This window comes from Heterocephalus glaber, unplaced genomic scaffold, assembly GCF_053883595.1.
Source record: "Heterocephalus glaber isolate CG9 unplaced genomic scaffold, H.glaber_assembly_v1.0 deba00000809, whole genome shotgun sequence".
In the NCBI taxonomy this organism is placed as follows: domain Eukaryota; kingdom Metazoa; phylum Chordata; class Mammalia; order Rodentia; family Bathyergidae; genus Heterocephalus; species Heterocephalus glaber.
Window position 1 is genome coordinate 4,242,501 of NW_028258163.1, and position 27,000 is coordinate 4,269,500.

Consider the following 27,000-nt stretch of genomic DNA (forward strand, 5'->3'; position numbering starts at 1 on the left):
CGAAGCAGAACAGCCGTAGGATTGAGGCAGGTGCCTGCCAAGTATTTTTTTATTGCCTTTTTCTCTTGTCACAGCCACCCTGGCTGGTAGGTACCATGGGCAATGTACAGCACAAGTAGCAAAGGGGCTCTGGGAAGCTGAGACTCAGTGCTAGTTGGTCTTATTCTAGAACCTTAATTCCCAGTTAGAATCCTTTAGAGATTAATGGAGCATGGGGAATGGATGGGAGGAAGTAGATGACCTCAGGATGAAAAAGAACAGAAGACACCATGGTAGGGAGAGATGGAGCTAACACTGATCAGATGGAGGGGATCTGGGGATGAGATGAAATTACAGGGTGCACAGACAGCTTCCTGGTCCCAGGAACATGGGAGCATGCAGGATAAGCGGGAGGAGAGAAGGGGATTCTGGAGGCCTTCTGCATCCCCCTCTGAAAGCTGGGGTACATCTCAGGCCTTTAGCCTTCACGGAGCCTGCTTCCAATAGCACTAGAGATCGATTTCTGGTGGCAGGATTAGTTTCTACTGCTATCATTTTTTCTCCTAACAATATGGAGAGGAGAAAAAAGACCTTTTATGCTGGGAGAGGAAAAAAAGAAAGGTGTTTTTTAAAGTTTTTGACAAGTTGACCTCGTGTGCACTTCTCTGTTGGAGTGCAGGTTTTATGTGCTAGCAGTCAGTGAGGCAGTCTTTCTCACTGAGGGGGAGGGGGGTGCCTGGGCAAGGTGTTTATCTGTGTGCCGGTTTCCTGTCTGTAAAAGGATAGGCCACCACCCAGGTCCAGGGACTCTTGCAGGCAGCACATGCTGGCAGTGCTTCGTCAGCTCCACAGTGGTGTCTGTGTCGCTGAAAACTTCAAGGAAACCGAGCTCCAGGGCTGAGGAGCCCTGCGTTGCCTTCCTGAACCCCCACAGCATTAGAATCAGCCCCCCTTCAGCCCTGTCAACACTGACGCTTTGGGGCTGGGTTGCACCAAGGGCCAGTCCCTCACAATATGGCCTCCACTTCCTTAGCAATTAAAAAGCACAAGCTACAAGGCAAAGGCCCTGGGACAGCTTCTGCTGGCCAGACCCAGAGCGTGACCATCTGACTTCACATATCCTTAAGGACAGGCTGCCAGGTCACTGGCCAGATGAGGGCTGCCAATCCCAGGATTTCACACACCCAGGCAGATGACTGTGACCACCATGCTGTCAAGAAGTCAACCTCAAGTTCCTCTTCTGTCTACCTAGTCTCACTCTCTTTTCCCCAGTTTTCCTACCCTCATTGTTGAGTGGCCTCCATGAGCACCTGTGCCACCAGAGTTGAGCAGGACCCATGCAGTAAGAGCAGGGAGTCCCTCCACATTTACATATCGAAAATGACAGGACACATAGGAAACAATCCTTTTCTAAATCAATACAATTTCTCAAATTTATTTTGTTTTCTTAAAGAAGTACTTCTAATCTCTGTCAAAAGGAAGGTGAGGAAAGGTCCCCCTCCCTTGTAAACACTGAAATACAGATCTGGGAAACCAGGGTCAACACACACAAAAAGTGCATTTTACAAAATATCAACTAAAATATATTTTACATGGATTATGCTTCCATTGAAATTCTACCAGCTGCATTTTCAGGTTCAAAAAATATTTCCACATCTAAGATTTCAAAAGCATTTAAGTCCTGGGCAGCAGACCCTGCCTTCTGGGAGGATGGGCCTTGATCTCCTCTCCTGTAGGGGAGGCTGAACTCCTTGGCAGCACCCTGGGGATCAGGAGGCTCTAAGGCTGGCTCTCCAGGGTCCCGACTGCAAGTCAGCCAACCTCTTTTACTGCCCTGCCCTCCCAGGCTCATGCCTTCTTCCAAACAGCTTATTCAATACAAGACCAGGTCCCTTCCCTGCAGGTGTGGGAAATGCAGCTGAGGCCTTTAGGCCCAACCCAGCCCAATGACCAATCAGGAGCAAGCCAACTGCTAAGATCAGGACAGGGTCCAGGGGTGCACTCAGGCTTCACTTCCACCTCCTTCTGTGGTCCCTGTGGACTGTCCTCACCCACTGCCGCCTCCGTAACCTGCTGGGCCTGTCTGTCCCTCCCTGGGGGAGGACCCAGTGCTACCTTCCTTGGCTCCCGCCCTGTGGAAGTTTTCAGCTAGCAGGTTCTCAGCACCTGGTCCAAGCCACAGTGCACCCACTCCTTTACCCCACCATGCTCCTCTTTGGTACAAACAGGGAAGAAACAGGCCTCTATCCCCCTACAGAGAGTCCAGGATCAGGGCCGGTCTAGTCCAGGACAGGACAACAGGGGGCTGAGCTGCCTCATCAGTCTACTCCAGGGAGCAGCTTGAGGTAAGAGCAGGGCTTCTGGGCACTGAACACACTGAAAATGCAGGTCTGCAGCGCCTCGAGTCAGTGGCTGCAGCTCAGCAGGTCTGTGGACTGGTACAGTGTTGATTCTGGCTGGGATGTAAATTAGTGCAATCTACAAAAGACTAGGGGAAGGGGTGGCAGGGCAAGGGGAGCCACAGCGCTCCTTTGGTTTGATTTCAGGTGGGTGTGGCTTGAAGAGTCACGTGTGAAGTTCTGCAAGAGGTTTCCCAGAACCTCCAAGTGTAAGGCAAGAGGAAAAATCTTCAACGAATCAGGTAGTCATTTTCCTTGTCCCCTGGGCCCCCCCCCCCCAGTACCCATCTGCCCTCTCAGACATGACCCATTCCACAATGATCCGTTAACTTTCTGGGAAGCCAGACCTTCTGGGTAGCCCTCAACAGGAGGTGGACAGGAAGCTGACTCCCGAAAGTGAGCCGCCTGTGACTGTTAAGGGCCACGTCAACTTGTCCCAGCCACCAGTGGCTACTGCAGGGGCAAAGGAGGAAAGCCAGGGAGAGGACCCAAGTCCAGAAAGAGGAAGTCAATGCTCTGGAAGCCAGCCCCTGGCTCTCTATGCCTCAAAGGAACAAGCTCAGAACTGTGCTAGAACCTGGGAGAGCCTGGTCCCAGGGTGACAAGGGAAGCAGCTGGTCACAGTGGGTGAGGTAAGCTGGCTCCTGCCCACCATGGAGGGCTCAGGGGAGGCTACAGAAGGGCCTGGTTCCTGGAGGATCTCACTCCTCCTCCTTGGACAGGCCCCTCCCTAGCCTGTGTCTCTCTGGCGTAACCCAGCCTCAGGGAAGACTGCTTCTTCAGGAGTCTCCTCCCAGGAAGCCACAGACAGGCACCTTGGGCCAAGCTGAGGCCCCTGATGCTTTTCTTATACCCTGACCTTCCCTTCCCTTTCAAGGGCCCAAAATCCATAGGGGCCCCTGCCCTCACCCCCCAAGAAAACCACAGGATAGCGACCTAGACACTGTGGCCCCTTATCCAAGTGCTGTGCTTCAAGCAGTGCCCCCTGCCCAGAACCCTACTTGCTCATGGGCAGCCCCAGTGTGGGCACAAGGAGGCTACTGGGGGTTCTTGAGGATGCGGCCATGGCGGAAGTCGTAGACATGGCGGCAAAGGAACACCAGCTCAGGGTCCGTGTCCTCCGGCACTGTGCGGTGTGGCGGGGTGGAGTAGTCTGCAGACGGGGGCACTAGTGCTGTCTTCCGGCTGGGAAGGCCCTCACCTCGGCGCTTGGCCATGGCACAGAATCTGTAGTAACAGACCACTTGCTGTCTTTACCAGAGCCACTTTTACAGGTAGAACAATTCCTTCCCCACCCTGCCCAGAGAGCTGATACAGCCCTTCCTGCTCCCAAGGGGGCCTCCTGCCTGTCTTGGGGGCTGGGATTGCTCTGCCAACCACCAGTTCATCTTCTTAGATGTGGGAGAGGTACACTGCCAGGGCCTCTCTTCCAGTCAACTGCCAGTTTTCCTAGATTTTCTACAAGAGGAGTACTGTCAGCCCCCAACTCTGCTCCAAACATGCTATCTCAGTGGGGCAACAGTTTTTCTTCTTCATTCTAAAACAATTAGATGATGGAGGCAGGTTGTAAGGAAGAAGTTCTGGGATATTAGGGCTGGTGAGTGAGACTGGGCCCAAGCAGAATGCCCTCTCCGTGGGGATCCCATGCTGCCCTCCCTACAGACCCATGGAGTCCCAGGAGAGAGGGTAGCCAGAGGCTGCAGGGCTCCACCCACCTGCAGTATTCGGCAAAGGTCAGCACGTAACATTTCTCCTCGATGCAGGCTACACTGTTCTGGTCCTGATGTCGAGATGCAAAAACTTCATTCTGCAAAGGCTCAAGGTAAGACAGGAAGAGGCTGGTTACCAGCACTGAAAGGCACCTGACTCCAGGAGATGCAGGCATTACCCTGCTGACCTAGGCTGACTCCAGCGAGCTTCTCACTAAGTGTGCCTCACTTACTGCCTCCAGGTACTCCTGCTGGGCTCCTCCCAGGTCCCATCCTACCCAGAAATAGTCCACTACCTGCTCTAGTTCCCAAGACCTTTAGATCCCTGACTGCCCACCACTGTCCACCCTCTGCCCACAGGAGGAAAGAATTGCTCCCCATCTTCCCCATTAGATAAAAATCAATGCAAAGGGAAAGGAAGTAAAAGGTGAGCCTGGACAACCGGCAGGTGGTAGGAAGAGTCTCATCTCCTGGCTTTCTCGTGCCGCAGGGAATACCAGGGCTAGGTGTGCAGCCCACCTCACCTGTTCTATGACGATGACACACCCTCACTCCCATGTGGCAAGCCCTGGCCTCAAGGGCTCCCTTTCTGCCCCCTTTAAAAGATAAAGGTTCCTTTGAAACATGAACAGGGCAGTGCTGGAAAAGGGCTGAACTCTGGTGGTTCCCCGGGTTTTCTGGAGTACCAGGTGGCAAGCCCAAGGACGTGGCCATGCATGGCTGCCTTCCCCCCGCCATGTCTCAGCACCATGATCTCATGCTCTGCCATGCGCCCTCCCTGCCCCTGCCAAGCAGCTCACCTCATGCATGCTGGGGCTCCGGCCTCCCTGTAAGTGCTCAGGTCTGTAATACCACAGGAGGCTCATCATCAGCTCTCCTGAGGGGATGACAGAAGGGATCACGCTGGAGGTGGCAACCAACCCGGCTTGCTCAGGCAGACAGGCCGGCCACCTGCTCTACAGGCTTGTCCAAGCTCGATGCCTGGCCCCGTCTTGAAGGCTCCAGGTATCATATCCCCTGCTCCAAGGCAAGCTTTCAGTGGCCGAAGGCTGTTAGGCATGGAGGAAGCCAGGGGGAGGCACTGACAGGTGAGTATGGGGGACAGGTGCTTCGCTGGCTGACAAACCAAGCCACCAGGTCATCACAGCCTTGGCACCAGGCAGACCCCAGCTGAGTGGAACACAGACTCTGTATGGGGACGGGAAGAGCTGTGGGCGGCCAAGGTCCAGGCAGGGGGTGCCCAGTGGCCTAAAGTTCTAGTGAAGGCAGCTGCCCCTGGGGTCTCCAGTACAAGGGATGTGTACCTGACTCCGGGTTCTCCCAGAGGGCAGAGATCTTGGCCACATACGGTGTGGATGTCTTTCTCGGGCCCGACTTGAGGAGAACAGTGTCCCGAACTCGGATTGTCTCTCCGTGCCGCTCTACTGCCTGGTAGCTCTTTCGGATGGCTGGTTCTGGCTCATCCTAGGCAACAAACCAGTGACATCGACAGGCTTTCAGAGCCGCGCACAGAGGGAAGACAGACGAGGGGAAGGAATGGCCTTCTCCCTAAAATCTCCTCAGGATGGTCTAATGACTAAGCACACTGGTACACTGGGCCTTTCTCTCCAAGCTTGGTTTTCAGTGATAGGGTGGGGTGGGAATTCTCATGCTAAGAGAAAGAAAGGGAAATGGACAAGGGTGGGAGACCAGACCAGTTTCTGGGCTGCTCTTACCCAGCTGGCTCTACAGAACCTCAGCAGAGGCACGTGACCTCACTCTCTCACAGGACCAGTGTCTGAGTTTAAACCCAAAGCCACTGCTTTAAATGGCACAGCCTTGGGCGAGTTCTTGAATCTACTGCTAAGCTTCAGGCTTGTCATCTGTAAAATGGGGATGATTACAGGACCATGGGGTCTACACCACAGAAGACAGAGGTGACACATGCCAAGTGCTTAGCTCAGCTGTGGCATCAAATTTAACAGGTATGCGAAGCATTTTAACTGACACTCTTCATTAGCACTGATATTCTCATACCACTAATTTTCTCTGCCCATTCCAACTTCCCCTATATATACTTGCCAAGAAAAATCTCCAGAAAGTCTTCCAATTTATAAATCGAAACTGAGTGATAGCTTAGGATGGAAGGGACAAGGTGAGCAAAGATGAGATGTGAAGAAACATCAGGGCTGCACCAGGAGTCAGCCAGATAGAAACCACCAGCCGTGAGCGGTGCAAGGCTCGGGCAGAGGCCTGGACCAGCAGAACTGGTTTCTGAGGTACAAGTGAGCTGCCAATCTTTGTCACCTGTGCGGAGCCAGAGCCATCTCACTACAGGTCCCATGTCCCTGTCCCTCCCCATCAGCTAAGAGCTGGCACTCACCAAGACATAAACGGCCTTCTCACAGGCAGCCCCCACAGGCACCCAGCCATTGGTGCGGCGGCGGCGGCGGCGGCGAGGGCGTGGACGCTGGGCACGTGGCTGCTTGGGGTGGCTGGGCCTGCGGGCAGCCTTGCTCCTGGCATTGTGCCTGCAGCCTGAGCCTGTGCGCAGACCTGACTTGGAGCCGCTGGGAGGCTTGGCGCTCTGAGGGCATGCACGGGCTACCGTCTGGGGCTCCGAAGTGGGGGTCTGAAGATGGGGAACGGGCTCCGCTGCAGGTGGCACGCTGGGCACAGGGCATCCCAGGAGGGGGTGGGCAGGTGAAGCTGGGTGGCCAGCTTCTGGGAGAGGAAATTCCAGCTGGCCCAGGGACCTGCAGCCTTCTAGAAAAAGGGGACAGTGGGTGAGGTAAGGACAAGCTGTAACCCTGCTTGCCCATCTTCTCTCAAAGCCTGCTCTTCTTTTAGTTCGAAGTGTGCACACAGAGGCCCCAAGGTGGCAGGCAAGACAAGGGTCGCTGCAGGGCTCGTCTGAGTGACTACCCAAGGCGGCAGATGTTCCGTCTCCCCTTCTAGGTGAAAGGAGAGGTAGAGGTGATCGTGTCATCAGTCTGACTTGAGCTCCTCCGGGGCTGCCACAGAGCTGAGAAGCAGGGGTCAGGCAGACAGGCTGAGGGATGAGTCCCACACCTGCATCTCACAGGTTGTGGGACTTCAGGTGAGCCTGTCTGCCCTCACTGTAAAGCCAATACTAGTATTATATAGCATTTCTTGCTTATTTTTCTTATAAACACATTAACTCATTTCACCCTTAAAACAGTCTTATGAGATAGGTCTGACTACTTTCACTTTACATGTCAACCAGTTAGTGACTTGTCTTAGGGTAATGTGGACAAGGAGCAGGGTGAACATTTCACTGCAAGCAGCCTGAAGCCAAACTAGGTGCCACACAGCCCTCCACATATAAAGCACTTAGAATGGTGCCTGCTACATGGTGTTTATTGGTGGGCTTGTTGTAAGGGTGAGCGAGAAGGGTCTAGACCTGGGGAGGGGCACAAAAGAGAAGGAAAACTCCAAGAAACAGCCTGCTCTCAGGTCTCAGTGCTCAGACTCGTGCCAAAACCTGATACAACAAGTCTGGCCAGAGCCAAGTGGTCTATAAAGTTGTTTTATAGACCCCTGCAAGAAAGGGTTGGGGGGGTGGAGCGCTGGGAAAGGCCTATCCCTTGCCTCCCAGGTAGCACAGACTTGCTGGCCAGGGCAGCTCCAGTCCCCTCACGTCCACCCAGAAGTCAGGGAGGCAACCTGGAGAGACAGGTGAGGAGACCCCTACCAGTCTAGGGGTGTTTCATCAGCTGGGTCACAGCCTCTCCAGTGTTTGGGTCTTGCTAGGAAAGCAGACACCATAGCTGTGGGCCTGGACACTACACCAGCCATGCCAGGGACTCTGCCTGTCTGTTCTTGGCATATGCTCACCTGTCCACGGCTAGCACGGTGATGCTATGTCTGGGCATCCCTTCTCTTTCAAGGCCTGTATGGCCAGGGCAAAGCTGCTCTACCACAGATGGCGAGACCTCCTGAGCCTGTAACGCACCAACCTTTGTGTGAATGCTGACCTTAGCCAGCATGCAGATGGTCTGGGCTTCTGGAAAGTAAGGAATCCTACCTTCCCTGGGTGGTAGGGTGGGGCAGAAGGCACATGGAAACAGCCTGGTTAAAGCCCTAATTTCTGTATCTAAGAGTCTACGAATGGAAATCCCAATGGGGAGGAAGAAGAGCCCTCCTGCACCCTCCACACTGCAATGCTACCTTGCTGCCAAGCCTTACAATCTCCACTGGTAGCCTGGGCAAAGCAACCCACAAGAGCTAAGCATGGAGCCCCTTTTCTGGAAATGCTCCTAAGCTTGGAGCACAGACTGGGTGCCTTCTCAAAGCCCCTACCTTCCAGGTAGTAGCTACATTCAAGGGACCCCTGCCGGGAACCACAGCTCAGCCCCCGGGGTACCAAGTCCCAGGAACTTTCCAGCACATCCCATCCTGCAGTACTTACCTGCTGCAAAAGGCATTTTGTAGAGGCAGCCATCACAGGTAGTGCCAATTCGGGTGAGAGACAGAGGCAACACTCCACATATACTATAGCCATTCACTCCGGTGTCCTCACCAGAGCAGTAGCGAGAAGAGCTCCAGGGAGGGTGCTGGAAAGGGCTGCCTGAGGGCACGGAGCTTGGGGCCAAGAGGAGCCCCTCCTTAGGGGCAGCCACTGGAGACAGCTTGCCTTCAGGGAGCATGGGACAGGGGGAGTAGCCCCCACACTGTAGCCCATCCTGGCCACAGTACAGGTAAAAGCTGCCGGGTGCAGTGAGCTCAGGCCCTCCACAGAGACCACTGTAGTCGGCAGGGTTGCCAGGCATTGGTAAGGGGGCCAGCTGCGGAGCAGGGAAAGAGGGCTGATGCAGTTCCTGCTTCGGGGCAGGTGACTCCTCGCCTGGGCGCCCAGGCTCTGGTTTCAGGGCTGCCTGACCTCCCATCAAGAGAGGCAGGTGGGGACGTAGCCCCAGTGGACTCTCCAGAGCTTTGCCCAGGGGCTCATAAGATGGCTGGATGGATGCCTCTCGAGGAGTGGCTGATGGCCTTGGCTCATTAGGGCGCCCTTGCCAGCCTGTAGCCTCCCCAGAGCCAGCCCCATGACGGGCTTTGGGATAGTTCTTGCCATTGATCTTGGCCCACTTTGGCCTCAGGACCTTGGGTGCTGGGGGCTCAACAGAGCGCACATCTGCTTCTGCATGGGCACGAGGAGGCCGAAGGGGCAGCTCTCGCTCCTGGCTCAGCTTTAGGAAGGCGGCTGCATTCAGGCTGGCCAGCCTCTTGGGAGCGGGGTCTCCATCTCGGCGGGCACTTTCATCAGGTGCTGGCTCTGGGGACAGGTCCCAGCTTCCTTCTCCAAGGTCCCCCAGCCGAGGCCGCTTCTTGGAGGAGGACCAGCTGCCAGTGGCCTGGTCTCGGTCTCGACTGCGGTGTGGGTCCCCCCCTCGATTGCGGCGGGTACCTGTCACACTGCTGGTGTCTTCCCGCTCCAGCAGCAGGTTGTTGAGGGCTTCAGCATTGAGGGAAGCCAGGCGCCGCTTTCGGGGCTGTACGAGGCCAGCGTCCTCACTAGATGGAGCAGGGCTGGGGGGCTTGGGCAGGTCAGGGGGCAGCTCGTCGGCCTCATCTGCACTCCGTGGACCAGCCACATTTTCTAGGCGAGTCAGCAGCACTTTGCAGGCCTTGGGTTTCTCTGGAACCAATGGGCGCTTACGCAGTGGGTAGTTCTTGCGGCGCCCAGAAAGGTGCCCGGGGCTCTCAGGAATACCTGGCTCCACACTCTCGGCCCCCTGCTCCATATTACTGTCTTCCATTTGCAGGGGCTCCTGGCGGCCAGTGGGGCCAGAACTCAGCATGGGAAGGGACTTCCTCCTAGTGTGTGTCATGGAGTCCCTCCAACCTGCAGGACACAAGTAAGGTGTGCAATGAGAGGAGGCTGCTCTGGCCCGCCCCTCCCTCCTTTCTCCCCCACTGCAATCCACCCAGCCTCACCTGCAGGAAGTCTAGCCATCCCTACTGTGTCCAGTCTGCATTTTCCTGAAACCCCCTTCCGGAGTGCAAAGGTCCAGAGAGATCAGGCTATCAGGAGCTGTACAGGAGTGATTCCTTCATTAGCCTTGCAGGCCAGGGTCCCTCTGAACGATGGCTCTGGAGAGCCTACAGAGCTGTATAGACCCCAGAGCCAGGGGACAGGAGGATCTCAAGGCAAAGCTCTGGCTTCCCTGCCTATTTTCCCACTAAAACAGCGATGGTGAACCTATGTCACACATGCTGCAGTGGGCTGTTTGTATCACTGAAAGCACTCAAAAGGTTCACCATCACTGCACTAGAAACTCACTGCAGGGCAAGAGGAGGCTCTGAAGACAAAACTAGGACAATGACTTGGGTATCAGAAGCCCATCTATTCCTTCAAAAGCATTTCCAACTCTTCCTGCAACTCCAGGCTTCTGAGACTAGCCAGCAGAGGGTAAGAACAGGGACAATGAGTTGAGATGGGGAGCCTTACTGCTGGGCCATAAAGAGGCTAAGTCTAGCCACTGAGGACCCTGCCTAGCACATCAGCCAGAAAATCCCTAACTAGGTCTTGCTGGAAAAGCTGAAAGGGTAAGGAGCCCATGGTCAGGGAGGTCTCCGCCAGCCCTAGGAGCCAGCTCCACTTCTGTTCAGATTCCAGGGAAGCACAGCCCAAACACTGCCTGTACTAGGAAAGGGCATCAGTAAAGTTAAGATCAGCACACTCCCGGGGAAAGGCTAACTCAGGAGACAAAGAGGGCTCCCTGTCAATCCAGTGCTGACCCTTGGTTCTCCTTCTTGGTAAGCAACAGGAAGGAAGGAGTCTCAGGAGGCCCAAAGCTCCTGAAAAGATGCCCACAACCAGGCATGATCTAGCTTAGCCTGGGGTGGCAATAAACACACCAGTAGTGATGGTAACAGCCAGAGCCCCAGTTCTGGGGTGAGGCAGGCCAGAGCCAGCTTTGCCTTGCCCAAGAAAGGCCAAAGCCAAGGCAATGCAGAACTGTATGAAGGAGGCAGGAAGGGGCTGGTGGTTAGAGACTTTGCAACTGTTCAATGCCTACCTATTCCCCAACCCAGAGCACAGGCACTGCAAGGTGAGGTGCCAGACAGGGCTGCCCTCACCAGTGGCCAGGTGACCATTCCCACCCAGCAGGCCAGGCTTTTCAGCTTAGTTTCTCCACTACTACTTATAGTCACACTCAACTCTTCTCAGAGCTGGAAGCAGCCCTTGCTGGGCCAGGATTTAACTAACCCTGGACGTCCCACGCCTGAGGACCCCCCAAGGGTTGCTGGATCCCTCCTAGCTAGCTAGCACCTGTGGCCTTGGGCCAGAGGGTGGGGTCACTGAGCACCTTTTCTCCAGAGATATGCAGTACTAGCTGAGAGGATAATCAGAAAACCTAGCTGAGGGCAGTGTGGGCAACTTTCACCCCGAGAAAGGATTCAGAAAAGAAAAGGGTAGACAGAACAGCATGCCAGGTTTTGCTCTGGCCACATGCAGGGACCTGCTACTATCCAGAGACCAGACCCCAGGCAAAACAGTCCCAGGAGGCAAATCCATTCATTCCTAGAGCATAGACAGAGCACTCCAAAAAATCCTAGGTATCTGCTAGTCTCCGTAAGACTCTTTTCTCTGAATCAGGGTGACTACTGTCCCTGACTGCCCAGCATGCTTACGAGTAATGCTTCTTTTCCCACTCAAAAGCATCCCAGCCTCTTCCAAGTCACAGGCCCTTGTCTCCAAACCAGGGCAACCCTTGCCCTAGGGAAAGGAACACACAGCAAACAGCAAAACCCATCCGAATTTCCTAGGAAAATCCAGGGGCCCGGAGATGGAAGCTGAGTGGACAGACCATGTCGCTGAGCACAAGCCCAAAGTTAGCAGAAGGGTTGGGCCTGGGAACGGCTGAGGGCCACGGCTGAGGTCACCTGGGCCTGTGGCCTTTGAGGACATGGACACCAAGTACCAAGCAGGGAGGGATTGGAGGGGAAAGCACCAGCTAGGCTCTTAAGAGGGCTCCGCAGGAGTGGGTGGGACTGGCCTATTTAGGGGCCACTAGGGTGGATGGTCCAGGGGTCCTGGCACATCTGGCCCCACTCAGTCTTTTTCTCTCACCACACAAAATGCCCTAAGCAGGGAGAGACGGGAAGGGAAGGCAGTGCCTTGACTAACTGCTCACTCTCAGGAGCCTGTGCCCAGAAGCTGAGAATGCGTTCCCTGTAGAGAACACTGCTCTTTATCCTCCCTCCGAATTCAGCACACCAGTCCCACAGGGATACCCACTGTGCCCAGGGGGTGGGCATCTGGAGAACCCTCTAAATCGCAGTGTGGGTCTCACTTCCAAATCAAGCACAGGAGCCTCCTTCTAGCCAGCCCTGAATCTACCCTGTCACCTGCTAAAACCACCCAAAGCCATCAAAGGACATTGCAAAACAACTCCCAGCTTTCATGTGACGCCTCAGGCGGCCACATCACTGTCCTAAGAAGCTGGGGTCTTTGCAGCCTGCCTCTGCTGCACTCCTAGACAGATGAGGAGGGCACATGTGAGTCATGCTTTGAAGCGCCTATGAGCCTGTGAGAACCTCGGCTGCAGCTTTTCCCTAGGCTGGGCCGGGTAGAGGGGCTCTGGGGCTGCCAAGGCCCCTCCAACCTGCAGGGGATGGGCCCAGCTGGGCTGGCTGGGGGAAGATGATCTTACAGTAGCTCAACCAGAAACTTTCTACCAAAGCCAAGGGATAAGGCAGGCTGGGTCTCCTCAGCACTGGTCTCCCATCTGGGAAGCCCTGTCCTCCCAGGTACCAGTAAGCCAGGCCCCTTTGAGAGAAGGCTCCCAGGAGGACTCCATGTAGATGGTGTCGAGCAAGGTCCCACTGGAGAAAACTAGTCTTAGTATCCCCAGCTCCAAAGAGCTGCCATGAAACACAGCGGCTGGCCAGTGTGCCTCCAGGCTGAACCCCAAATCCCCACAGTATACTCCAAGGTCAGCTAACAGACTGATCTACCATAGGCACACCATGGTTTCAAAATTAAGACAGAGATCAGCCCAGTTCCAGTGCCATGGTGGAGTGTGGGCCTTAGTGCCATCTAAGCCTGCTCAGGGCTGGAAGAAGTTGTTTCCACAGAGACCCAAAGGGTGACATGTCCTGTCTCTTACCATCAAGTTGCCAGGCTGAAGGTAAGAGCATGGAAGCCAGGCCTAGAAGGGCTGGGCAGTGGCACTGCTGAGAGGAAAACCAGGGTGGGGCCTGAAGGGCAGGGCACACCGCACAAACTACCCCCACCCCCACAAGCAGAGGCTGCCTCAGGGCAGAGGCCTTTGGCCTGGTCCCCTACTCCCTCACTCTCTCAGTTCTGGGTAGCACGCAGCCCCCCATTCTCTCTTGCCTGGGCACTGCTCTTCTCAAACTCTCTTACCTACTGTACTCAGAATTCTGCTTTATTTATTTTTATTTATTTTTATTTTTTTGGTACCAGGGATTGAACTCGGGTCCTTGTGCTTGCAAGGCAAGTGACGGAACCACTGAGCTAAATCCCCAGCCCTTCTGCTTTATTTTCGATGGCCGGGGAGTGTTTGGGGGTCTTGAATAAGGGCAGACATGTCACCTGGGTGAGGGCCAGAAAGGGTACTGCCCAGCCACCTGCCTCCAATCACAGTTCAAGCCATATGACTGGGCTGAGCTGAGCAGGGATAAGTTCTTCCCCCTGAAAGAAGTCATGTGTGTCAGAAGCACTAAGTTTCTTGAATCTTCTGTCAAAGAAAAGCACCAAGAGCACAAAGGGAGGCTCTTTCTTCTAAATTTACTTGCGCTTACTGCATGGAAAAACACGTGATGTTGCTGTAGTTCTTATGGTAAAGCCAGGTAAAGGCCCTGGCATCTCGTGAATCTCTTGAAAGTAAGAAAGGGAAAGAACCAAAACTCTGAGGCAGGCAGAGCTAGATTTAAATGTTAGCTCTGGGGTAGGGTGTAGCTCAGTGATGGAGCACTTGCCTAGCACATGCAACAACCTGGATTCAATCTCCTATATAGCAAAAAAATAAAAGTAACTGCTGGCTCTGCCCATTATGAGCAACTTACTTTACTTCTCTGAACTTTGGCTTTCTCCTCTAAAATGGATATACCAAAACAAACCTTAATTAAGGATGGTGGTAAGGAAGTCAAGTCATTGTGCCCAGCAGTGAGAGGGAGCCTGGGCAGCTTTAGCGGGGACGCCAGTCTTCTGCAGCTGTGAGAACCCTGAAAACCCAGGCTACACCTGAACTCTGCTCTCCTGCTGTGCCCCAAACACCCAACCATCCACCCTAAGGAAGGGTGACTACACTGCTCCTCTTCCTTGCAGAGCCAGTGTAGAGTGAGTGGTGGAGGCAGGCGCTGGGCTCAGTTTACAACACTGCCAAGAGGGCAGGGCAGATACTATATATCCCAGCAGACCCAGACAACAGTCCCATGCCTCAGAAGGTGAGTTCCTCAGAGGCCAACATCAGCATCAAATCCAGGATGAAGTGAGAGAGAGTACACTCTGCTGGTCAGGCATCTGACTGAAGTTTCACGGTTGACACCCACAGACAGCACAATTCTCAGTTCTGGCAGCACAGGGCTCCACCCCGGGCACTGCCTGTGAAGAGTAGTTGTCTGGACCACCAGCACTGCCCATAGGTTGTCATTCAGTCTTAACTGCTGCAGGCACCCAACTGTCCCTGCCACCAAGCTACGGCCTGGACACACCTGGGTGGAAGCACAGCATACAACCAAACAGAACTGGTCTGACCTATATGGACAAAGAGTTGAGTGCCCTTAGATCTGGTAGCCATCTGAAGATCCAGGCCCTTCCCCCGGAGGCATCAATCCTATCTATCTATGGCCTGTCATGCCATCTGCCCCTCACATGTCACAATGGGGCTCTGGGAGCCTAGAGGCAGGAGTAGCCATTCAGGGAAGGTTCACACCTATCCCATGCAGGTAGGCTCTGGTCTGCCATCCAGCTCAGCCCTGCGGCCAGGCCCTACCTGTGGGTCCTCCTGACCACTCTGGCCACTCCAATGTGAGAGTCCAGGCACACAGGACCTAAGCCCAGGGCTGCACCCAAGGATCCAGAACCACTGCTTCCTTCTAGCTTCGGGAACAAAGCTGGACATCCCCCTCCGTAATCATAAAGGCACACAGACCTGGTAGGGGTGAGGGGAGTTCTAACTTATGCAATAAACTCCTTCAGGTGTGTTAGAATTCAGGTTCAGCAGAGGCAGGTAGGAACCACCTAGCGGAGGCAGGGCCACTCCCATAGGTGGGGATGGGGTGGAAAGACAGGAAGGCTTTCCTCACATCTCCAAGTTGCCACACAACAAACAGCCACTGAGCAAGGGCAGTGGGCAGAGAGCACTATAACTCAGCTGTACTACAGTGTTCTGCTTTAAGAAACTATAATCCGCTGAACATGGCACCACATACCTACAATCCTAGCTACTTGGGAGGCCAAGGCAGGAGAATCACAAGTTTGAGCCTGGGCAACTGAGCACAACCTTGTCTCAAAACTTTAAAAAGAAAAATTTTTTAAAGGCTGGCGATATAGATCAGTGGTAAAATGCTGCTGAGTTCAATCCCCAGTACCACCAAAAAGGGAAACAAGAACAAAAAGAAAACCCTAAACTGACAAATTAGAGATAATCACATGCCAGGCACAGTGGCCCATGCCTGTAATTTCAGCTACTCCGAGGCTGAGGCAGGAGGATTGCCAAGCTCAAGGCCAGCCTGGGCAACTGTGACCTTGTCTCAAAAATAAAAGGGGCTGAGGGCTGGGGATTTAGCTCAGTGGTTCTGCTGCCTGCCTCACAAGCACAAGGACCCGAGTTCGATCCCCGGTGCCAAAAAAATAAAATAATAAAAGGGGCTGAGGCTGTAGCTCAGTGGCAGAGGGCTTGCCTAGCATGCACAAGGCCCTAGGTTCCATCCGCAGTACCCCCAACCCCCCAAAGGCAATCACACTCCCATGCAAAACTGGTGTTGAGGGCCTTTCCTTAAAGGCTGGACTACATTAGGTGGCCTGTCTTCCCGTTGCTCTTCCTGGTGCACAGCTACTGTGAGCATGAAGCAGACCTATATCCACAAGTGCAACTCCCGACATAAGCCAAGGCCCCCGCCACTTGTTCCCAGGCACAAGGCACCTCTTGTGACCTTTGCCCATTCAACCAACATGCACTCCCCGCACCCAAACAGCAGATGGGAGACCCGCCTGGGGCTGGAAGCTACTCAGGCTTGGTCAAGGGCTTGAACTCTGAGCTCCAGCTTTCCTGCCCACAGAGCACGTCCATGGTGAGGATTAAGTTAAAGAAGAATGTACATGCCTAGCAGAGGGCCTAGCATACAGCAGATGCTCAGTAGAAGTCAATCCTTTTTTTCTTTTCCCCCTCCATGTAACAGGCTGAGAAACTAGAGTGTGGACAGGCAGAACACAAGTCAAGACACCAACAAGGCCATGGTAAAGGGCTCAGACTTGGCTGAGAGCTTTCCAGATGGCACTTTGAGCTGGGTCTTCATTCAGAAGCTTAGGGAGGGCCTACTTCATGCCTGGTGGATTATGGAAACAAAAGTCAAGTGAGGAAGGTGGCGCTCTACTCACATCATTATTTTGGGATGTGGGAAGGAGCAACCAACAAAGGCCGAAGTCTCAAGGCAGCAGGCAAATGCCAATTTCCCTGGACTCAACCCTGTGGGCTCTGTGGATGATTATTTCAGGTTAGGGCACGAGGGCTTTAGGCTGAGGCACTCAGATCCTTCCACCCAGACACACACTGACCAGGATGGGCCAGAAGCAAACTTGCCTGGAGCAGGAGCCATTTGCTCTGGTCAGTTAACAGAGTAGGAGAAATAAAACAGAAATGAGGATCAGGCACCCCAATGTAAGCAGTGAGCCTGTAACAGACCTGAGGGAACTCTCTTACTACTGATGCAGCTTTGTCTGTGCGCATGTGCATATGTATGGTCCTGGGGATTGAACCAGGGGTGTTCTATTACTGAGCTACATTCCCTAGCACTTTTATGTTATTTTTTATTTTGAGATGGAATCTTGCTAAGTTGTCCAGGCTGGACTCAGATTTGTGATTTTCCCACCTCAGCCTTCTTTGTAGCTAGGATTACAAGTGGACCATTGTGCCTGGCTGATACATTCCTCAAAAACCATGCCAACCCACTTCATGCACCTGCCCAGGTGTGGCAAAAGATATGCACCCATTCAATCACCAGGATAGTGCTAGGGATGCAGCTTAGTAGTTGAGCGTTTGCCAAGTATGTGTGAGGCCCTATGTTCAACTCTTAGCATTATAAAAATAAAGTTTAACCTGGGTATGGTGGCCCAGGAGTCCAAAACCAGCCTGGGCAACACAGTGAGAGCCCATGTCAAAAAATGGCACAACCACAGGAACACTCCAGGAACCAACAGCTTACGTTCAGGCTTTTACAATGGCTTGCCAAGACTAGGGGTGCCATGTGCAGTAAACAGAACTGGCCACCCTGGCCAATATGGAGCTCTGCCCTAGACCTTTCCAACTCAGCAGAGACCTCCAGGACAAGCCAGGCATGAAGGACAAATGCTCAAGACTAGGCCTTCCTAACACTCCACTAGCAGAAGCAAGCCGAAAGCCAGACTCCACCAGAGTCAGGGGCACACAACAAGTTCACCTCTAAGTTAAGTGACCACTGCCACCCCCAACAGGACACAAGTTCTATGGGGATGGGTAGGTTCAGCCTTCTGTACTAAATCCACAGGGCTTATAAGAGTTTATTGAATGAATGAAGATCTGGCTGCCCACCTGCTCCACCCTACATTGGTCAAGAATCCCTTATCCAAAATGCTTAGAACTAGAAGTGGTTCAGATTTGATTTCAGAGTTTTTCGGATTTTAGAATTTAGTATATACACTTTACCAGTTGAGCATTCCTAATCTGGCAATCCAAAATCTATATCCCTAGCCCTTAAAACTTTAAAAAAAAATTTTAAGACAAAGTCTTGCTAATATGCTTAAATTGCCCAGGCTGTGCTCAAATTCACAATCCTCCTGCCTCAACTTACAGATGTGTACCACATTACCTGGCTTCAAATCCAAAACTTTTTGAGTGCCCTCGGAGTTTTGTTTTTGGATCAGGGACCTTCAATCTGTGTAACTTTTCCATCATAGACTAATGGCACCACTCGGAGCTCAGGACAAATACCCTGACCCCAAATTCTCCCCTATCCAGAGTTCACTGTGTTTCTTCAACTTAATTCAGTCAGCATATTTTCATATTTACATAGCACTACCGTCCTTTCTTCTTTCTCCCAATGTGCCCACTGTGTAACACCCAAACCACTGAATGAGTGGACTACTTTATTACTAGGCATCCTTGTGTCAAGACAAAGAATGGCAAAGACATGAAGGTGAAACGAGCAGCCAAGAACCAGAGTTAGCACTATCAAGCCCCAAAGTCCCCTAAGAACGTAGGTCAGGGAGCTCTTGACCACAGGAGCCTCTGTTATGACAGAACAGCTACCACGTGTCAGATATGCACTCACTCACTCCGAACTGAGCACCACCCCTTAGCACTGACACTTACCATCTCACTGTCCTCACAGAGCCCTGGGAAGTAGCTGCCAGCTTCTCACCAGGAGGCAGGAGGTGGAGCCAGATAATGGAATTAAAAGAACCTGCTGTGAAGGAAGGCAAGGGAGGTGCGGTGCACCAGGGGTCCATCCCAGAGCTCACATTCCCACATTCCCACCTCACCACCCACTGCTCCCTCTACCTCAGAGAACAGCTGCTGGGTGGCAGACCAACAAAAAGACAGTTCACTCATTTAACTTACTTTTTTTGTATTGTTTTAATTATTACCATTATAACATATTATTCATTCCCCCCCAATTTTTACCACAAAGGAATTGAAGATGACTTCCATTTAAATGGCATCTGTGGGCTGGCCAGGGAACATAAACAAAACTTTAAAAAGTGTTTCTATAGAAGTTTGCTCAGAGGGCCAGGGATTTAGCTCAGTGGTTCCACCACCTGCCTCAAAAGCAAAGCACAAGGTCCTAAATTCAATCCCAGGTACCAAAAAAAAGAAAAAAAGTTTGCTCAGGCTGGGCATGGTGGTACAAGCCTGTGATTCCAGCACTTGGGAGGCTGAGGCAGGAGGATTGCCATGAGTTCGAGGCCAGCAAGACTTGTCTCAAAAAAAAAGTTTGCTCAAAGTTCTCATTAAACTCTTACATGGACTTTTTTTTTTTTGGTACCGGGGATGAACTCGGGACCTTGTGCTTTTCAGGCAGGCAGCGGAACCACTGAGCTAAATCCCCGGCCCCTTACATGGACTTTTGAAACAAACCTATTTTTGTCCTAAAAAGTGCTGAGAGCTCCAAAGATATGTGGTTCTAATTTCACAGTATATCCAAAAAAGGTGTCTATAAACTTCCCCAAAGCAGCTATACACATCCTTTGCCCCAGCTGAAATCCTCTTCCTTCAGCACAGACTGAAATGAAGACTGACACTGGTCATCACAGTCCAGACAGTTACCTTAACAAGCAGAGACACAACTCCCACTAGCTACCTCTCTTTGGGGCAAATAAATCCCAGTACTTTCAGTTTTCTCTATAGATCATCTCTCATAATCATCTTGCATTTTTAGAATTCCTTTCTATATCCTGTCCAAACTGTGTGAACCGCTCTAGGCACAGAGCAGGGCACATCCTTCACTCCTGGGGAGAGTCCAGCCCACCCCTGCCACTCTTTCGGCAATTTGTCAGGATCTCCTGCACCAAGTGGCACCCTACTAACAATCTTCTCCCAATTTCCACAAAGAGGGGCTGGGGATTTAGCTCAGTGGTTTCACTGCCTGCTGCGCAAGAACAAGGACCCAAGTTCGATCCCCGGTACCAAAAAAAAAAAAAATTTCTACCAATTTCTACAAAGAGTCTCCTAAAAACAAGAATTCTTCTCTAAACCTCCCGGCCACATGGGAATGTGATAAACAAACCAAATTATCCCCACACATTTCAAATAGGTAGCTACAATTGAAGGAGGATAAAAGTCTGGGCCTCCCTCTCCTCTGTGGCAGGAACTAAAATGGCTTCTTCAGTGAGAAACAGGGAGTCCCTGAGATCTGCGGCGTTGTAAGAAAGGCAGAAGCACACCACATCCCATGCCCTTACCCACAGCCAGAAGGGCAATACACCTCTCCTTGCTAGAGCCACTGGAAAAGGAACTAGAGTAAGTTTCTGCCTGGCACTGATACTGCTCAGAACAGGCACACACTTTCTCATTCAGGTAACTCAGTCATGGTACCTTAGAAGTAAGTTCCCAATCCACACTGGCCAGGCTAAGAGACAAACCCATTTTCCCCCTGGTGGACCGGGCCTGCAGAGGATCTCAGGGACAATGCTATTGGAGCGTTCGGCTGGAGGCACTGAGCCCAGGGAATAACCATCCTGCAGGTACTTTCCCACTGGGGGAAGCAGAATCCAATGACCACCCCTAGGATGTAACACAAAATCCTGGATGCGACTGCATTCTGGGGCCTACTCACCAAATCCACAGGCCTCTGACCCCCAGCTTCCAGACCAGGTCACTGGGGGCAGGACATTCAATCGCCATTAGGACCCGGGGCCAGGCATTCAGTGGGAGGGAGGGTGCCTGTCAGACCCGCTGGCCCTGAGGAGGCCATCTGCAGCTGCTCTTCCTCCATCTCCCTTTTAGCCATTTTACTGCTCATTAGTGGCAGTACCAGGAGGTGGGCTGGGGAAACATAAAGGAGCTCAAATTCAAACCAGTCCGTTTTACTCTAGTTAGGTGCCTCCTATAAACCTAGGCAGGATTTCATCATCAGGACCTCCCCATACCCTGTCCTGGGGAGGTCTAAGCAGCCTGAGGGGTCTGGAACAGCAGAACGTCAGGACCCCAGGCATTAGGAGCTTAGCTTCTAATTTTCATCCGCTCTTGATCATACAGGGGATTTCTCATCTTTCCAGGGTTAAAAAGCACTTCAGTCCTGAGCTGGCCTATCAAGTCAAGGCTGAGAGACTTGCAGGGCGGGAGTGCTGAGGCTGCCCTCAGAACCCAAGCACACTCTCCTTGTCCCTCCAGAGTCCTCAGCACAATGGCAAGTTCACAAAGGAAGTGAGCCTTGCCAGACTGTGCTAGCAAATTCCCATAAATACTTGGGTCGGGGTAGCCCTGCTTATGTAAAATGTTTCCCCATTGAGAGATGCTGCTTTATTTACATTCTTCACAACCCATTCATAAAAAGGAGGCCCTTTAACGTAGGGGCTGTTCATATAATGCTCCATAAACTCGGCAGCTTCAGCTGGCAGCCGGAGTTTAGCACAGGCTACTTCTCAACTCCACTTTCTTCCTTAAGGGTTTTTCTCCTCAGTGATTCACCTTGTGATAGGGACACTGAGGCCAGATGTTGCCAGGTTAAGGTCAAAAGGAGTAAGAATAGATAAAATGAAAACATGAAATCCTTTTGGATGCTGGGACAGAGGTGGGGAAGAATGAAAATAAATAATTTGCAAATCCCCACAGAACTCCAATTTGAAGTATGCATGCGAGGAGTTTGAGTCTCTTCCAGGTCTACAAAAATTTCCTTTGTGGATGTCAAACACTCCTTACCTCATACCTCTAAATACCAGAGAAGGTGTGAAGGGCACTTTTTCTATCTCAAAAGGAAAAGAGAAAGGAAGCCTCTTTCCGGTTTTTAATATGCACTGTGGATGAATAAACAGCAATTTTCTCTCCTTCCAGGTAAAAGTGTTCCAGGGTCTGCTGGCTCCGAAAAGGGGAGCCCAATTTGCTCAGGGTAAAGAAACTCAAGCAATCCTCACGAAAAGAGGAAGGATCGTGTTCTAAGACACACAGCCAAACATCATGAGCAGCTGAAGACAGCGCCCAGGAGAGGCATTCTGAGATAGCTCTTCTCTTGCTACAGTAGAAGTAGTAGGGATTTTTTTTAATTGACAAGGGAGAGGTCTGCATTGCCATGACAACTGTGAGGGGTGGCCTTCCCCTAGAAAGGGAAATGCTGGTCCATTAATCAAACTGGGGCACAAAAGGAAGGTATGGGGGTAAGGGGTGGGTACTGAATATGTTTCTCACTGTCCAGCCTCACACCAGTCACCCCATCAGTCCTCTTTCCCGTGTGTCCCAAGGCTGATGGAGAAGTTCTGAGAGAGCTGGGACCACAGCTTTCCTTTCTGACAGGTCCAGTGTGGGGTGAATCATACGCCCAGTGTCTGTGATGCCCTCAAAAACACCTTCTACAGCCAGGGATTTAGCTCAGTGGTTCTGCCGTCTGCCTCGCAAGCACAAGGTCCGAAGTTCGATGCCCAGTACCAAAAAAAAAAAAAAAAGACACCTTGTAGAAAATGAACCCTAAACTCCCATCTATCCACAGGCCAGACCCAAGGGTTATTGTTCTTTTCTATTCTCAGAATGTTTTCTCCCTCATTTACACCCAATTTGAGAAAAGATAAAACATATGGACTCATTTAGCACAGACAAGGAAAACTGCCTAAGAACATGAACAGAGACCGGGCTGGTGGGGCAGGAGGAAACCAGGATTATAGTCTTCTTCCAATTCATGTCTACGTGGTATCCGGTGAGCAATTCACAGTGTACTGACTTCACCAGCAGCAGTATCAGAAATGGCAGCTAAATTCCCGTGTTAGAACACCCAAACATGCCCTGCCTATGTGCCTCTGACAGAAAAGGTCAGAAATCCCCAAGGACTCCACACTGAGCATTCATGGAGAAGCCAAAAGATTTTCCCTCTGTTCCCACCCAACCAGGCAGCCAACTGCATCTACTCATTCAGCAAAAACATGTCGGGACTGGGGGTATAACTCAGTGGTAGAGTACTTGCCTAGCACATGCAAAGCCCTGGGTTCAATCCCTAGCACCACACACACACACAAAAATACAAAACAATGTGCACAGCACTGTATGAGAAATATGGGAAGGTTCTCACACCCAAGTCCTGCACTCATATTGTCCCCCTTGTTATCTGCAAAACCACTCAAGATACCATGTTAGAAAAATCCCCAAGCTCAGAGGCAGATGACTATGTTGGCCTGGAGTAGCCTGAGCAACAGCAAGACTACAGATAAGTGGAAAGAAGAGAGGGTAGGAGCAGAAGGAGCAAAGGTACAGGGAGACAACGTGCATGGCAGGGCTAGGGAAGAGCCTCAAGGACACTGCCTGGGGTCAGACTGCAGGGAAGGGAAGGAAGCCATCACAGTTCTGTGGGTAAGGGACATGCAGAAGGGGTGCTTTAGGAAGAATGATCTGGTAGCTATGTACAGAAGGGCCAGAGGAAGCAGGAGGGAAAAGGAGGCTGTGATTACAACATAGGTCTGACAGGACAGTGGAGCAACAGAAAGGAAGAATGGGAGGGAGATATCAAGAGAGTGCCCATCACTGGTTCAGTTCCCCAGAGTCAGTCCACCTAAACACTGGTCTGACACGAAAGCGTCTCCAGCCAGGTTAAGAGCCCTACCTATCAAAAAAGGAAATGTTATTTTGGCAACTTCCCCTCACACAGGAGCTGGACCAGGTCACCCCTTTTGATGGCCACCAAAATAAATCACACATGGTGTAACCCCACAGAAAGCACAAAGGCTTTCTGCCTTCTCTGGATTTTAGGCATACAATTAAATTTTCTCAGAACAAACTTTTAAGTCTCCTGTGTGAAGTAATACTGCTCTTTCCTGCAAGCCTCAACTCCAGCCAAGCAGGGGTCTATACCCTTCTGGGAAGGGGTGTAAGGGTGACTATGAATTAATTCCACACCCTACGCCCTCTGGCACCACTTACAGGCAGCTTTGCCAGGGTGGGCTTACAGCCAACCACAGCTGAGAGCAGTTCCTCACCTGCCCTACTATGGTGTGACTTGAACCCAAATCCTCCACAAAAACACCCCTTGAACAGCCTGGGTTTTTCTGTTTTTATGATCCTGGGTCCTCCTTCAGGTGTGAGCTCACGTGAGGGGCACGAGAGCTGAGAGTGGTTTTTACAAACGAATAAACATCCAACTTAGACAGCTGATCATGGATAGGGTTAGAGGCACGCGTGGCTTAAGCTAGTGGTTCCCAAATGTGCTCCAGCTGGCCAAGGACAGTGGTATCCTTCTGAGACATGTGGTTCCTCTGAGGCCCTTTTCTGCTTTTCTGTGGAAGTTGTGGTGGTAAGGAGGGTAGTGGGGGGGATGTCTCAGGTGGCACAAAGGAAAAGGACTCTTGGAAACCTTGTTTTATTTTATCATTACATTTCTTCCTGGACTTACAAACTCATTTCCCTACCTGGGAGCCTTTTCAGCAAAGGCAAAGCACTGCCGGTAGTTGTGGAGGGATAGTCGGAGCACACTTAGGGGCTGTCTCTGGTACCACTCAAACTAGTCTTCTGCACCCTTAATTCCCACAATGGGTGACCAGGAGACATCTAAGTGGAGTTACACCTCTCCCTGTAGGCAGACTCAGCTTGCAGAAAACACCTCAAAGCCAGGCTCTAGAGCAGCTCACAGGACTGTCGCCTCGGGTGAGTTCAACAGCTCAGCTCGGTCGCCACCGGCCAGGGCGCACAGTATGCACACCCCCACCCTGCCCCTCCGCCTTGGCCAAGTCGACCCCACTCTTCCCAGAGCCTCGAGTCGATCAGAGCGGCTGGAACCTCCGGAGAGCCAGTGCCGCAGCTCCTCCCGGCGGGTGCCCGGGCCCCCGCAGTCTCGGACAGTCTGGCCATGTCGTCGCCTACTCCTCAGGGTGGGTGCCCCAGACCTGCTCCCCTCCCGGACACCACTACCTGCGCCCGCTTGGGCTCCGCCTTTGTCCAGCTCTTCAGCGCCAAGCGGGCCCCTCGGGCCCGACCTGACCCGGCCCCCCGCGGAGGAGAGGCGGCTGGGTGGTCAGAACAGGACTAGGCCGAACCGAGAGCACGGGGTCCCGCTGTCACTTGGAGGCGGTCTGACAACTTCGATTCCCCCCGCCCTACCTCGGACTCGGTAGCCGCCCCGCACGGTCCCCGCCCGGCCTCCCTCGGCCCACATTCGCTTTTCGTACCGGTCCCCTTCCGTCTTCGGCGCCTCCCTTCCTCACAGCCTGATTGGATCAGGTCTACACTACCCCCAGCCCTGGTGGCCCCCATCCCCGCCCCCCTTGCAATAAGCGGTCAGCTCGGAGCGTGGGGGGGTGCCCCCCACCCCGGGCGGGCGATCCCGCGTCGCTGGCCCTGGCCTCGGCCCCTTGCCTCGGGGACCGCGATGGGGGAGGGGGCGCGGCAGGGACCTCTCCGCCCGCGCACTCGGGAAGCCGGCTCCGTAGCGGCTAGGAAACGATCGGAGTCCTCCCGCCCTCTGCAGCCCGGGACGCCCGCGCCGCCGCCGCTGGCCGAGCTGCCACCGTGCGGCCGCCACCCACCCAGCCCCCGGCCTGCGAGGCGGGCAGCCCCCGGGGGCTGTCACCTCGACGCGCGCTGCGCTCCCCGATGGCGGGACGGTGGCGCTGGACCCGGGAGAGGGAGGCGGCGGAGCGGGCGGGCGGCCGCACCTGCTTCGCGTCGTCCGTCTGTCCCTTCCCGGGCTGGCGGGGGCGGCGGCGCGCTCGGTGGGGCGCGCTGACGGGCGGCGGGTCCTCTCCCCTTCGCTCGTCCGCCTACCTCGCTTGCTGGCTCCCGCCCGCTCGCCCCTTCCCCCTCCTCGATCTCGGCCCCTAGCTCACCAGGACGGGCGTCACGGACTGCACGGCTCTGGGCGCCCGCAGGCCCCGGCCGGGCTGGAATCCGGCGGCTGGAACCCCCCGGGGGCGCTCAATTCCCGGGCTCCACGCTGCTGCGTCAGCGCCTCCTCCTGGGGGCCGGGGCCGGGCGGGCGGAGCGGGGGCCGGAGCCGGGCGGGGCCGTCGGAGGGGCGGGCGCGCCTGGCCGGGGCAGGCGGCTGGCGGAGGCCGGACGGGCGGGGCAGGCAGCCGGACGGGCGGGCAGCGGGGGCTGAGCTCCGGGATCCGCTACGCCGCTCGCGGTTCCCCCACAAACTCCCCGAGAGCGGAGCCTCCGCCGCCCTCCTTCCTGCTTCCTCGTCCCCAGCCAATCGCGGCGCACCCCTCGGCCAGCTCCGCCAATCAGCCGCCCCGCCCTCCGCTGGCCCCGCCAGCCAATCCGCCCTCGGCTCCCCCTCCTGGTCTCCGACCAATCAGAGCCGTGGGTCGGTCGTCCCAACGCAGGGGGCAGCACGAGGCGGCCGGGGGAGGCGGTGCGCGGAGTGGTGGGGCCTTGGGGGAGGGGTACGGTGCCAAGGGTGGTGGCGGGAGGTGATTTTCTTTACCAGCTTCTTGCATTTTTCCCTTCGTCTCCTGAGCCCGTATCCCATGGTGACCCGACCCTGAAACCCCAAACCCCCGCTGCAGCTCCCCCTCCTCCGAGAAATCTCACCTCGTCCCCCGCCGTGACCGTCACCTCTCCCACATCCCCTTTTCCCCCTTATCCCTCACTCCCGCGCCCGCTGGAGAAAACTGCGGGCCAAGGGACGTCCCACCCTCACCGGAGGCTGCTGCCCCCAGGGCAAAGCTTCGGGAAGACTGGCCGAAAATAAGGCGAGAACAACCCCCCTTTCCTGCAGAAAGGGCCCCAGACTACAGCAAAAGGGCCCCCACTGCTGAGAAGCCCCTCCTGCCCTTGGCTCATCTTTCCGACTTCCCTGCCTGCCACGTCTCCTTTCCTTTCAAGCAAGGTCGGTCCTGGCTCGGTAGTCCTGCACCCGCATCTCTTTTTCCTCTTTCGGCCCTTCGCCCACCGCCCTCACCCCAGCTCCCAGTTCACCCTCTTCAGAAGCCGAGTGTGGAACGCTCTTCCATTTCCAGCTGACAGCAGAGCCTGGTCTGTGAGTCCTTGACACCCACACAACCTCTTTCACCACCTCGGGGAACATCAGAGCTCTCCGGGGGAGGG

At 53.8% G+C, this 27,000-nt stretch overlaps 1 protein-coding gene across 3 annotated transcripts; it reads right to left on the reverse strand.

Moving 5' to 3' along the window:
• Window positions 1-1,384: 1,384 nt before the first annotated feature.
• Bahd1 (bromo adjacent homology domain containing 1) lies at window positions 1,385-26,132 on the reverse strand. 3 transcript variants are annotated; one of them, XM_004861561.4, is made up of 8 exons: window positions 25,776-26,132; window positions 10,025-10,121; window positions 8,499-9,932; window positions 6,450-6,832; window positions 5,392-5,551; window positions 4,888-4,964; window positions 4,094-4,185; window positions 1,385-3,605 (listed from the first exon to the last, which is right to left on the reverse strand). In XM_004861561.4, the coding sequence occupies exons 2-8, from the start codon at window positions 10,041-10,043 to the stop codon at window positions 3,416-3,418; spliced, it is 2,355 nt and encodes a 784-aa protein (XP_004861618.1). In that variant the 5' UTR covers window positions 10,044-10,121; window positions 25,776-26,132; the 3' UTR covers window positions 1,385-3,415. The 3 variants fall into 3 exon arrangements, with proteins under 3 accessions (XP_004861618.1, XP_021097337.1, XP_004861619.1); XM_021241678.2 differs by having other exon boundaries at window positions 4,094-4,194; window positions 25,776-26,131; XM_004861562.4 differs by lacking the exon at window positions 10,025-10,121 and having other exon boundaries at window positions 4,094-4,194.
• Between the last annotated feature and the right edge of the window lie 868 nt (window positions 26,133-27,000).

What these genes read in the sequence shown, in the direction of transcription:
- Bahd1 (XM_021241678.2), bottom strand. An exon ending in AGAAGGCCGTTTATGTCTTG is followed by an intron (nt 5,552 to 6,449) that starts GTGAGTGCCAGC and finishes TTTGTTGCCTAG; the next exon opens with GATGAGCCAGAACCAGCCAT. An exon ending in ACCTTTGCCGAATACTGCAG is followed by an intron (nt 3,606 to 4,093) that starts GTGGGTGGAGCC and finishes CTGTTACTACAG; the next exon opens with ATTCTGTGCCATGGCCAAGC.